Source organism: Moschus berezovskii, chromosome 8 (assembly GCF_049115385.1).
Source record: "Moschus berezovskii isolate FMDL1 chromosome 8, NW_MosBer_1.0, whole genome shotgun sequence".
NCBI lineage: Eukaryota > Metazoa > Chordata > Mammalia > Artiodactyla > Moschidae > Moschus > Moschus berezovskii.
Genome location: NC_142467.1, coordinates 87468107 through 87481690, shown reverse-complemented (window position 1 = coordinate 87481690; position 13584 = coordinate 87468107). Strand labels below are relative to the sequence as shown.

At 39.1% G+C, this 13584-nt stretch overlaps 1 protein-coding gene across 3 annotated transcripts in view; it reads left to right on the top strand.

Moving 5' to 3' along the window:
- FBN2 (fibrillin 2) overlaps positions 1-13584 on the top strand; it is a 226928-nt gene that overhangs the window by 121474 nt on the left and 91870 nt on the right. For all 3 annotated transcript variants that reach the window (XM_088838382.1, XM_055429280.2, XM_088838381.1), the window contains 5 exons: positions 502-639; positions 3948-4067; positions 5766-5891; positions 6730-6852; positions 8484-8606. In XM_088838382.1, the coding sequence (XP_088694508.1) occupies positions 502-639; positions 3948-4067; positions 5766-5891; positions 6730-6852; positions 8484-8606 (630 nt within the window). The remainder of the gene's footprint in view (positions 1-501; positions 640-3947; positions 4068-5765; positions 5892-6729; positions 6853-8483; positions 8607-13584) is intronic.

Here is a 13584-nt window from a genome sequence, read left to right as displayed (position 1 = left end):
TTTTCCTCGCCCTCTTTTGTTGAATAACTTAAGAAATTGAGAGCTGTGGGCTTCTAGCCAGAATTGGCATTGGTGTGCTTGACATTTAAGTTCATTCTTTTTTAAAATAACTGCTCTTGCTAATAATATTTAATGATGTCTTACAGTGTTATGTTTGTTCTTTTTGGCATATTGCCTGTTTACTATATCTGGATATTCAGCATGGTTACAAAAAAAAAAGTGGGAAGCATTCAAATGTACAGTAGAACATTCCTGACATTTTAAAAAGACATTATGGGCAAAGTTTCCAGATACATAACTTAACAAATGCAAGTTATAACCATGTGTCTCAAGAATAGTTTTTAAATTCCAACATTAAACTTTTAATAAAATACAGAATAATGTGAGCTTTTGATATGTATACCTAAATAATGTACTTAAATATCCTTTTGAAAATCGACTTTAAAGAAAGTAATCCATGTTGGAGTGATGGAATATCCTTTGTGCTCTGATTTTTCATAGCTATTCTGAACCAGACAATAGATATCTGTAAGCACCATGCTAATCTCTGTTTAAATGGACGCTGCATACCTACTGTCTCTAGTTACCGATGTGAATGCAACATGGGTTATAAGCAGGATGCAAATGGGGATTGCATAGGTAAGTTCATGAGTCTTTCATTCTTCTTAGTTTTTTAAATAGCTTTTAGACTACAGGAACAAGTAGGGCTGAATATGATTTTGAAGGAAAGCTAATTTCCAAGTTGTCTTTCTTGTGTACTTATGCATCCATGTGCTTCCTTAACCTACTGCTGAGCTGGACTATTTCAAGAATCCCCTGCCTGGGACTTCCCTGGCTGTCCAGTGGTTAAGAATACACGCTTCCACTGCAGGGAGTGCAGGTTCTATCCCCTGGTCTAAGATCCTCCATGCGGTGTGACATGGCCAGAAAGAAAAAAAAAGAATCCCCTGTCCTTTCTGGTTCTAAATGTTATGATTTCTGTCTCTGCCTCTCCCTTTTCTTCCTTCTTCACTGAGTAACACTGGATATATGGTGGCATCATTAACATGAGCTGTAAGGCAAAGATTGGGAAGAAGTGGTTGCTGAATCTCTTTGGGGCATGTTGAATTTTAGGTGTCTTCGGTATTGACCTGTAGAGGTCTAGAGCTAAGAGGAGTTCAGGACTTGGGTCAAAAATTTAGGAGTCAGCAACATATAGGTGATTATTGCAGCCAGGCTGAGCAACAGGAAGAGTTAAAAGATAGCAGGAGTGGTACAGCTAGAACCCTGTGGACTAGCAACATTAGTAATAATGTTGGTGAGATGGCAAAATAATCTAGAAAATATGTATCACTGAAACCTTGAAAAGGTGTGCTTTCAAGAGAAAAGGAGCGTTAAGTACAGCCAAAAAATGAAATACAAAGAGGACAAGAACACGGCTGTATTTGGCAATGAAGAGAGTTTTGATGATCTTTTAGGATAGTTTTAGGACCATGGGGCCTCCCTTGTGACTCAGCCAGTAAAAAATCTGCCTTCCATGCCGGAGACCTGGGTTGGATCCCTGGGTTGGGAAGATCCCTTGGAGAAGGGAAAGTCTACCCACTCCAGTATTTTGGCCTGGAGAATTCCATGGACTGTATAGTCCTTGGGGTCGCAAAGAATCAGACATGACCTGCAGCGCTGTTTACTGAAGGTGATAGGGCCTGTTGCACAGACCATTAGTCATGCTTGATATGCTTCTGTTCAGTTCAGTTCAGTTGCTCAGTCGTGTCCGACTCTCCGCAACCCCATGAATCACAGCACGCCAGGCCTCCCTGTCCATCACCAACTCCCAGAGTTCACTCAAACTCATGTCCATCGAGTCGGTGATGCCATCCAGCCATCTCATTCTCTGTTGTCCCCGTCTCCTCCCACCCCCAATCCCTCCTAGCATCAGACTCTTTTCTAGTGAGTCAACTCGTCGCATGAGGTGGCCAAAGTATGGGAGTTTCAGCTTTAGCTTCAGTCCTTCCAATGAACATCCAGGATTGATCTCCTCTAGAATGGACTGGTTGGATCTCCTTGCAGTCCAAGGGACTCTCAAGAGTCTTCTCCAGCACCACAGTTCAAAAGCATCAATTCTTCGGTGATCAGCTTTCTTCACAGTCCAACTCTCACATCCATACATGACCACGGGAAAAACCATAGCCTTGACTAGATGGACCTTTGTTGGCAAAGTAATGTCTCTGCTTTTTAATATGCTATCTAGGTTGGTCATAACTTTCCTTCCAAGGAGTAAGCGTCTTTTAATTTCCTGGCTGCAATCAGCATCTGCAGTGATTTTGGAGCCCAAAAAAATAAAGTCTGACACGGTTTCCACTGTTGATATGCTTACTAACACTCTAAACTCTCTTCTCTCATTTTGCTTCATTCCTTTGGCTCAGTGAATTGATATTATCAACCAAAAGCTTAAATGTGAGTCTCAGTGGAGGCATCTTTGGATGCATTGAAAAAGTATTTACTCCTATTTTCCTTTGTTGTTTTTAATTTTATTTGCTATGAGTATTTTTTCGCCCCTCTGTTACCAGAGAAAGTTTAATTGCTTTCAGTCTAGGTTTTTATATTAATGAAGTTGGTGAGTTTGGTAGAGTACAGTTCCTCTTTTAAGAATATCTGTGAAAGAAGCAATCTGTTTACAAAAATGGTAAAACTGTGAATTGATTTTATTGTTGTGCTCACCAATTTAGCTGAAATTGTATATGTTAATGGCTTATCTGTGTGTGCTGCTGCTACTGCTGCTAAGTCACTTCAGTCATGTCCGACTCTGTGCGACCCCATAGATGGAAGCCCACCAGGCTCCCCCGTCCCTGGGATTCTCCAGGCAAGAACACTGGAGTGGGTTGCCATTTCCTTCTCCAATGTGTGAAAGTGAAAAGTGAAAGTGAAGTCGCTCAGTCATGTCTGACTCGTAGCGACCCCATGGACTGCAGCTTACCAGGCTCCTCCATCCATGGGATTTTCTAGGCAAGAGTACTGGAGTGGCTTGCCATTGCCTTCTCTGTCTGTGTCTATGAAAGAGCAAATCATTATGCCCTAACCAGTCAGCCAGGCTTTTAATTCACTGGCATTCAAAATAATACTTGGTGGGCATTGCTTTTTCTAACACAAGCATGATTTCTCTAGGATTTAACTAATCCTTGCTGTCCACTTTGTCATTCAGTTGCACAGTCCTTGAATTCTGTGATAAACTTGCATTTGATCAAGACTTTTAAAGAGAGAGCAGTGATGTTTCTCACCCTTAGGATCAGAATCAGTATTTCCATAAAACTTGGTTTTATACAAAAAAATCTGTGTGCCAATTTTAATATCCTAGAGAAACCAGCAACTACCAAATATAATACACTTTTTTAAAATTTAATTTCCATTTTTACCCCAACCCATGTTTTTTGCTTCAAAATATTATCCAAGCCTTGATACATAGTAACATATATAGTTGAGTTAACAAAAAACAGTTAACAAAAAATTCCATAATTTGTCTTTTTAAAAACTAATAGAAGTGACAACATATAATATAAATATATATCTTTTAAAAATCTTTTAATTAATCTTCTAACTCTGTAGTAAGCCTTAAAGAGGCTATTAACTTGCCCAGATTACTTAGATAATAAACATTTTTTAGCCTCTGGGAACTCATGGCTGTCTTCCCCAAGCTCATGCTTTTGATCATTGTACATTATTCAAATTGAAAGACCATTATTTCTTGGTTAAAGCGAATTCTCTTGTATTCTCCAATAGGTGATATTTTTATAACTCTCCAGATGGGCCTCTGTAGTTGAAGAAAGGAATTTTTATTCCTTTATAAATACTCTGCTATTTAGACTATTAGCACTGACTGGCCTTCTCTCAAATTTGGGAGGCCTAAATGTATTTTAAACAAACATTTCTAGAAATGGAGTGAAGTCTGTAATGGTTTCTTTTGCTGCTCACAGATGTTGATGAATGCACATCAAATCCCTGCACTAATGGAGATTGTGTTAACACACCTGGATCCTATTATTGTAAATGTCACGCCGGATTCCAGCGGACTCCTACCAAGCAAGCATGCATTGGTAAGGCAGCTTGCTTTCACATGTGAAAATGTTCCATGAAATATACTGACCCAGGCTGTTGAGGTTAAAAGTGAATTTATTCAAGAAAGACATGGAATGAAATAAGTGCTGTTACATTATTACAGATTTACTGTATGTCACCCTCAAAGTGCTCTCTTCAAACATAAATACATTTTTGCATATGTAACACAGGCCGTGTGGTATCTGGTGTCACAAAAAAACCTGGTTTATCTTCCTCCCCTAGATTACAGCTTCCTTTCTCCAAGTAACATCAGTAGCATCACTGCTCTCTGATTAACGGAGCTTAAGATTTATTGTTGTTCTCAGCTACTGTTTTCTTTGAACCTCACACGTAGTCCAATACCACATCATGACTGCTCTTAATGCAGTTTCATTGCTACACCCACCATCCTCGTCCAAAGGCTCTACCTCACTGCTGATTCATCCCAGAATTCTTTTAGAAGATAATCTTTCTTTTCCTTTTTTCATTTCCTGTTCATTCACTGGCAGTTGCTTGAGTCACTTTATTCCAGCAATTTTTGTCATGTTGCTCTTAATCCAGATAGTCTTCAGTTATTTTATTCTTATTCAGCTCCTTGCATTGTCTTTTTAAAATTAATTTTTGATGGACTGTGGTTGATTTTCAGTGTTGTGTTAGGTTCAGTATACAGCAAAGTGATTTAGTTATCCTTTTACATATATCCGGACTTCCCTGGTGGCTCAGTGGTAAAGAATCCACCTGCAGTGCAGGAGACACAGGTTTGATTCCTGGGTCAGGTAGATCCCCTGGGGAAGGAAGTGGGAACCCACTCTAATGCTCCTGGGAAATCCCATGGACCGAGGAGCCTGGCGCACTACAGTCTGTGGGGTCACAAGAGTTGTATACCACTTAGTGACTAAACCAGCACCACCATACATGTATCCACTCTTTTGAGATTCTGTTCTCATATAGGTCATTACAGAGTATTGAGTAGAGTTCCCTGTGCTATACTATATGTCCTTGAAGTGAAGTGACGTGAAGTGAAAGTCACTCAGTTGTGTCCAGCTCTTTGCGACTCTATGGACTGTAACGTGCCAGGCTCCTCTGCCCATGGAATTCTCTGGGCAAGAATACTGGAGTGGATAGCTGTTCCCTTCTCCAGGAGATCTCCTCGACCCAAGAATCAAAATAGGGTCTCCTGCATTGCAGACAGATTCTTTGTCAGCTGAGCTACCAGAGAAGCCCACAATAGATCCTTGTTAGTTTTTTGTTTTATATATAGTAGTGTGTATATGTTGATTCCAGTCTCCCAATGTATACCTCCCCACCTCACCCCATTGATCACCATAAGTTTGTTTTGTGTATCTGTTTTGTAAATAAGTTCTTTCATGCCTTTTTTTTTTTTTTAGATTCCACATATAAGCAGTTTCACTTGCTCTGACTTTTAAGGTCTTCAGCCACTGTGTCAGAAGCAGCTACATTCCAGCTACACTGTCCACCCTTTTCTACATTCACTGTACATCCCATTTAATCTTTCTTTTTCTCCTCTCCAGCTATTATAAGTCAGGGCTGTAGAACTGCTTACACCTACCTATCCAAGAAAAAAAACCTAATGAGAGATGAACATTTTTCTAAAGAAGTACCATGACCTGGATTACATGGATTGTCTTATTGCTTTTGTGATTATTTTAAAAGACTAATATTATTAATTTCCCCAGATATTGATGAATGCATCCAGAATGGGGTTCTTTGTAAGAATGGTCGATGTGTGAACACAGATGGAAGTTTCCAGTGCATTTGCAATGCTGGCTTTGAATTAACTACAGATGGAAAAAACTGTGTTGGTATGGAAAGTGCCTGCTCCCTTGCAAAAGATTTTTTAAGGGATATACTTTTATTTAGAACCATATAGACTATTTCCATGAAAGCTCATACAGGACATATTTGACAGTCGTTCAGATGACTTAGGTAAAATATAAATACATTTAACAAAAGACTATTAAAGTGAAGGGACAAAATTTTTGGAAATATAATAAATGAATAGTTCATTGCTTCTGGAAATTTCTTGTGTGGCATATGTTTAATTAAAGTAACAATTATTATTTGTAATTTTTAGCACCTACTGTATTTTGACTATTGGGGTTACAACACTGATAACACAGAAAAGACCCACCTCCAGTCTAGGGAAGCACAAAAACACTTGATGTATGTGATAATCAAATCTCCAAATGTGTGATCCTGCTGATGTCCAGCAGTGCAGTAAACACCAATACGCCACAGAAATATTTTATTTGCACAGAAGCACATATTTCACCCACTAATCAAAGTCCAGATCATTTCATGTGCAGTGAGCTTTGTCATTGCTTTATGCTCTCATACAGTATAAACATGCGATGAAAGAAACAGTAGCTTTTTGGTAATCAAAATAAAACTCTGTTCATGTGATTTTAATAGAAACTACGCACAAAATTTCCTTAATGCTTTTCCTCTATGTCCCTTACACTAAAGGTCCTTCACATTTTCCACACTATTTGCTCTCACTCGGTTGGCATTCTTAAGAAAAAAAAAAAGTCTGTGACCACTTGGCTCATTTATGCAGAAGAATATGCCTGGCAGCTTGTAGGAGGAGGGGGAACTGGTTTCCTCGAGGCCAGTTGTGTAAGGCACTCTCTCCTTCTGCAGACCACGATGAATGTACTACTACCAACATGTGTTTGAATGGGATGTGCATTAATGAAGATGGCAGCTTCAAGTGCATCTGCAAACCAGGATTTGTCTTGGCTCCAAATGGGCGTTACTGCACTGGTATGTGTGGCTCTGAGATAGGAAAGTAACCATGATTGAAACCATCTTTTTTATCTGAATGAATCATGCAAGAATTACTTCAGTTTCTTCATGTGGATTTTGTATTATTCACATCTCTCACTAATTCAGTACAGCAGGTGTCTAAAGCTTCCTAGAAAAACATACTTTGTGGTCTCTGGAACACCAGTGTCTTTACAAAAATAATAATGGCATAGGAAGAATTAAGGGAATGACAGATTGGTTCTAGCAAATCTGGAAAAGACAATGAAGAAATAAGTTCTCTCAACTTTTTACATAAAAAAAGAGGAAGAAAAATATTGTATTCTCAGAACTAGATTTTCCACTGTCATTCATTACAGGTTTTGCATTATATCTTTTCCATAAGCTAATTCACATATCATTTGTTACCATATCCATATCTAAAAGCCTTATATTGATTTTGTGAAGAAGTAATTTGAATATTTCCAGCAACTCTTTTGTTTATAAAACCATTTTGAAGCCCAGGATGTAGTGGTAACTTTACTAAGCAAAAGATAACTCTTGGAAATAAGACTACATTATGTTTATAGTCACAGTTGGAATTTAATAAGGTGGAACAAATTTTGTAGTTCTACTAAAAAAGCAAGTTTTATTCCAGTTTCCTCCGTTTGGACAAAATTAACTGCATGAATACTTCCTGCCTTCAGTCGCACAAATTGATCTGAATAGCAAATAATACTCATACCCAAACCCTATAATGTCAGTGAAATTCCAGGGACAGTGGACAGAGAAAAATCAAGACTGATTCTTGTATTTCTGAATGAAAGTAGTTTCTTGACTATTCATGTAAAGGAAGTTCAGTATTAAATAGAAATATGGTAGCTTTGCTGATTGAACTCATGGCTGGAATGTCATCTCGAGGTTAGCTAACTTGGATTAATCACAGGATATGAGATTAGCATTCTGTTCCAGTGTGTAGCATTACATTACAGCCTGTAACTTTTTCAGCATTTCTTAAGAAACTTAAATACACATAAAAAGATGACCTAAATCTCACCAGTTCCTGCTTTATTGAAACTTTTATTAATTTTTATTACAAATGCTGTAATCCATAAATTTTGAAATGCTCATGATTTGGCAGCTCTGTGTTTTGAAGGCTGTTCCCCTTTAAGGGGAAGCCATTTAATGGTGGGTTACATTTCATAAATTAAAGCACTTTGGAAATTACAAGAGACTTCAAATTATTTTGTTACTGTGAACTGACTGAATTAATATTAAAACAGCATCTTAGAATTTTATGTATATGTAAATGAAAGTTAGTTACAAACATTTACCTTGGTTTTAAGAATTTGTTTCAGTTAACTAATTTGAGTTGAATATCATTTAATATTAAATAGAATTGCCAAATAAACAATGAAAAATGAATTTGTCATACTCCTCTAATGGGTAAGGCGATCTTCTTTCACTCCATCTTTCTGAAGATGTGTTTGAAAGAGTTGCATTTGTGTAAAAGATTTGTTGTCACATCTGTGTATTCTTGCACAAGTTATAAGATTGAAAACCAGATGTTGATAGTGTACAGTGGTGGCAACAGGTCAACTCTGTAATAAAGTTAGAGTAATGGCCCGGTTTGTGTTCCCCTCCCTGGGCAGATGTTGATGAGTGCCAGACCCCAGGAATCTGCATGAATGGGCATTGCATCAACAACGAAGGGTCCTTCCGCTGTGACTGTCCCCCGGGTCTGGCTGTGGGTGTGGACGGACGCGTGTGTGTTGGTAAGTGAAACAGTCTGTAATGGCCCCAGTGACTGAATGATCTTTGAAAACAGGATGAAGGTGTATCTATACAATAGAATAATATTCAACCATAAAAAGGAGCGAAATGCTAACATACGTGAAAGCATGGACAAGCTTGAAAACATCGTGCTAAGTGAAAGAAGCCACACACAGAAGACCACATAGTGTACGATTCCAAATGAAATGTCTGTAAAGGTCAAATTTGTAGAGATTGAGCAGATGAGTGATTGCTCAGAGCAGAGAGTTGGAGGATGGTGGGAGAAGAAGGTGATTGTTAAGGGTGTTTATGAGATGATGCAATGTTCTGACATCAGCTAGAATAGTGATTGTCCAACTCTGTGAATGTGCTAAAAGCTATTAAATTTATTTACTTTAAATGGGTACAGTCTTTGTAAGTGAATTATATCTCAATAAGGCAGTTTTTAAAAAAGGACAACGAGCCCAACTAGCTCCCTTCAGTAGCCTCTGATGAGATAGAAATGCTAGAGAAGGAAAAAATAATTGTCCTTTACCAGTGTCCTTCATATTGTTAGATAACCATGTCTCTCTGGTGGCTCTGACAGTAAAGAATCTGCCTGTAATGCAGGAGACCCAGGTTCGATCCCTGGGTCAGGAAGATCCCCTGGAGAAGGAAATGGCTACCCATTCCAGTATTCTTGCCTGAAGAATTCCATGGATAGAGGAGCCTGGCAGGCTATAATCCCTGGGGTCGCAAAGAGTTGGACACAACCAAGAGACTAACACACTACATACAATGGATATATATTTTATAATTAATGAGACATGAAACAGGGACAGCAATTGTATATACATAAACTCTTATTTTTGGGCTTCCCTGGTGGCTCAGAGGTTAAAGCGTCTGCCTCCAATGCGGGAGACCCGGGTTCGATCCCTGGGTCGGGAAGATCCCCTGGAGAAGGAAATGGTAACCCACTCCAGTATTCTTGCCTGGAGAATCCCGTGGACGGAGAAGCCTGGTAGGCTACAGTCCACGGGGTCGCATAGAGTCGGACACGACTGAGCGACAGAACGGAACGGACGGAAACTCTTATTTTTACCCAAACAATATTCATTTTTGTCATCTGAGCTTTAACATTTTTAAAATATGTTGTGTGTGTTAATCACTCAGCCGTGTCCGACTCTTTGCGACCCCATGGACCGTAGCCTGCCAGGCTCCTCTGTCCATGGAATTCTCCAGGCGAGAATACTGGAGTGGGTAGCCATTCCCTTCTCCAGGGGATCTTCCCAACCCAGGGATGGAACCTGGGTCTTCTGCATTGCAGGCGGGTTCTTTACTGTCTGCGCCACCAGGGAAGCCTTTTAAATTTTATTTTCATACACTTTTAAAGGTGAATTTTCATGCACAGTTCTTGTAGAATATTGGCTGCATTCCTCATGTGTGCAGTGCATCCTTAAGCCTGTCTTAACCCAGTAGTTTGTCTCCCCCACTCCCCCGTCCCTGCATTGCCCCTCCTCCATCCCCATTGGTAACCACCAGGTTGTTCTCTATATCTGTGAGTCTGCTGCTTTTCCCAAACAAAATTTTAAATGTAAATAATTTATATGTTAGAACTTCAACTTATATCAAAAGTTGGAAATGTTTCTAAATAGTTATTCAGTGCTGTGTAATGATAGAAACGAGGAAAGAGTATGAGAGAGAATGTATATTTTATTTGAAACCATTCATTGTTCCTCTTGGGAATAATTCCTACTTTTGAGTGAGCAGGCATCAGCTTTAAAGAGGCAGGCAAAACGAAAATATCTTTGGCATTCAAAAACCCGACCACTCTGTCCTAATGATATCAAGAGCAGAGGGAGTCGTGAAAATACATTGAATGCCATATTCCCTCCAAAGCACCTCCATGCAAGTGAATCAGCCGTTGTGCACCATCTATTTCTCAGGTCATCGAGGAAAAGACAGACATACTCAGTGGTTTCAAAGTATTATTTGAGCGAAATGAAATTCTTTCTCAGACATAGCTGGTTATACTTTATTCTTAACCTATGGGAATCCAAACATTTGGATTCTGAAGGTTATGTAAAAAAAAAAAGAAGAAGAAGAAGAAGCATACAGCAGATGGAAATAATCTGTCCACTTAAAGTTTCATCCACTCTATCCAGGCTAGGATTTATTTCAGCTTACATGATTGTCAGCACTTCGTTCAAGACTATTTCAAATACAGTAACTAGAAGAATGTAGTTCCTTTCTGCTTAAAAAGCTAAAATATTTTCAGTTGCTTTTTCCCTTTATCTAAATGGTTTTGCTGAAATCTATGATTATTTCAAAACCAGTTTAGGAGGGAGAAATGATTTTTCTTTTAAGCAACTGACATATGAGTAGTTGTTAGGAATTCAGTTTTCAAACACAAATATTCATTCTCTTGTCTACATACAGGAAAAAGCATTAGAATTTTTTGGGAGTCCCTCTCCAGTTTTTCACTGGAGTTGTAATTACTTTAATAAATAAAGTTGTAATTACTTTAACTTTTTAAAATAAAAACACCATTTGTTCTGTGTGTAAAATTATATAGCTATTCGTTTAACATGCTAGATGTGTTTTCTTCATGTCTTCTGCCTTTTGAGATGCTTTTAGATGGATTGATTGTTGAGGTTAGAGATGAATCATTACTATGAATTATTATTAGAGTTAGCACTTTAATTTTAGATTTCGTTTGTTTGTTCATTTTTGTTTACCTATATACTGAGATGGGGTTTTTTATTTTCAGAAAATTAAACTACTGTTGTAACCAGGATATTGAAGAAGCATGATTCACAGACAGGATATGAACAAAAGGCAACTGTATTTTGTTTTTCTCAATCCTTTGAAAACATATCTTTAATTATTCAGTGGAAGCAGTTTATCTAATAAGGAAGAAAACTTAGGCACCCCCAACTTTACAGTTTTTAGATGGCAGAAATTTATTAGACTGCTTGAAAATAATCTGGATTTAGCAGTTAGAATGTCCAGTGATGTATAATAGTCAGTATTCTGAACTTGATTTGAAGTTATGACTTCCCTTCCCAAGCTCACACCTTCATGAGTAGGATGCTTCTGACTACCAGAGCAGTCAAAGCACAAGGGGAGAGGAAAGAAGGCAGAAGCACTGACACTCTCCCAGGGTTACTTCAAGGTTTCTGGGCTTGACACAAGTTTAAGTCAACTTCATCCTTGTGAGTGATATCACGAGGGTGTCAACGGCCTTGGCCTGCCCGTGACGAGATGCAGACACTGCATTTTTCTCCTGGTGGCTGCTCCTGGCCCAACCCCAGGTCTTTCTGCAGTCCACTTTAGACAGACTGTCGCTAATGGTGTCTCATCTCCTCCCTATGCGTTCATTTTAGAGCCTCCAGTTAGCCTGGCCCTCATCTAATCCACTGGACATGCCACCCTTTGCCCTGTGAACTGAGTGAAGAGAGGTTGCTCTTACCTTTGTCCTTTGATTCTGCGGCGGGAATAGCAGCCACTCTCCTCTGTGTGCTAGGGGCCCCTGATAGAGTTTGGTACACATTCTTCAAGCTGTTCCCTGTGAAGCTCTTTTCTCTTGCCCAGGGGTGAAGATGGAAGCATGCCCAATTTGTAATCTGGCTCTTGCCCCAAAAAAATCCTCCTCAAAAACTCTTAATTGCCTCTCTCTAAATTCTATCCTGGATATTGGGAGGGGTTTAAGAACTTGGCAACGAATTTTCCTTTTCTACTTCCTTCAGGATGGAGTCTCAAAATTCACCTCATTATATGTTATTTAGCACCATGAGATTTCAGCTTAAATTTCCTTTTTAACATCCTGTTAACTTGAGAGTATTTCAGCATCTTCATGAGCACTCTTCGACAGTTCTGTCAGCTACAAGGTTAATTTTGTTTCTTTACCCTAGTTCTGCCCTTTATACTAGCTGTGTGGCCTTAGGCAAGATCCATAACCTCTCTGTGCATCCCTCCCTCACTGGTTGTTTTTGAGATTAAATAGGTTAATATTAGATTTATTGGTATAAATCTTGAATGATGTCTGGCACATAACACATACCCAATAAGTAAACTATAACAATTTTTAATGTTTTGTTAAATCAGAATAGTAGTGTTACATTAAACATAGTCTTAAGAGTTGTTGCTTTGAGCTATAAAGAAAAGTTGATCCTGAAAAATGAAGAATGAAGTAAAATTAGCATTTGTGTTCATACATACTTTACCTTTGGTACATTTAAAGGTAAAATATGCTAATTATCTGAGAAAATCCTTCATCAGTTCAAGTCTTTAAGAAAGAAAAGACATGGAGAAATTTGATACCATATGGAAAAGGCGTAGCGTAGGATTTTAAGTCCAGTCACCACCCGAAACATTCACGTGAGCTCGAACTGATGGTACTGCTGCTGTCGGTGTCTCTAATCCTGCCTACTGTGAACGTTGGCTTGGTTACACTGAAGAGAATAAAAGGAACTAGAGTTCCAATCTCGGAGAAGGCAGTGGCAAGCCACTCCAGTACTCTTGCCTAGAAAATCCCATGGATGGAGGAGCCTGGTAGGCTGCAGTCCGTGGGGTCGCTAAGGGTCGGACACGACTGAGCGACTTCACTTTCACTTTTCACTTTCACACATTGGAGACGGAAATGGCAACCCACTCCAGTGTTCTTGCCTGGAGAATCCCAGGGATGCGGGAGCCTGGTGGGCTTCTGTCTATGGGGTCACACAGTTGGACACAACTGAAGTGACTTAGCAGTAGTAGCAGAGTTCCAATCTGGGGTCTTTGAAAAGGGAAAACTCAACTGTTTGTATCAAAGGTAGAAGTGAGTACCATAGACTTTTTATCGACTTGCTTCTAAAAATTGCGCCTGGCTTACCTTCTCAGCATGAAAACAGAAATAACTTTGACCATTCCGTGACGCCTTTTGAGATAAGGGGTACCATCCTAAGAACTCACAAAAATCTTACTGCAAGTCATGAATTATGTTGTATTTGCATGTATTCA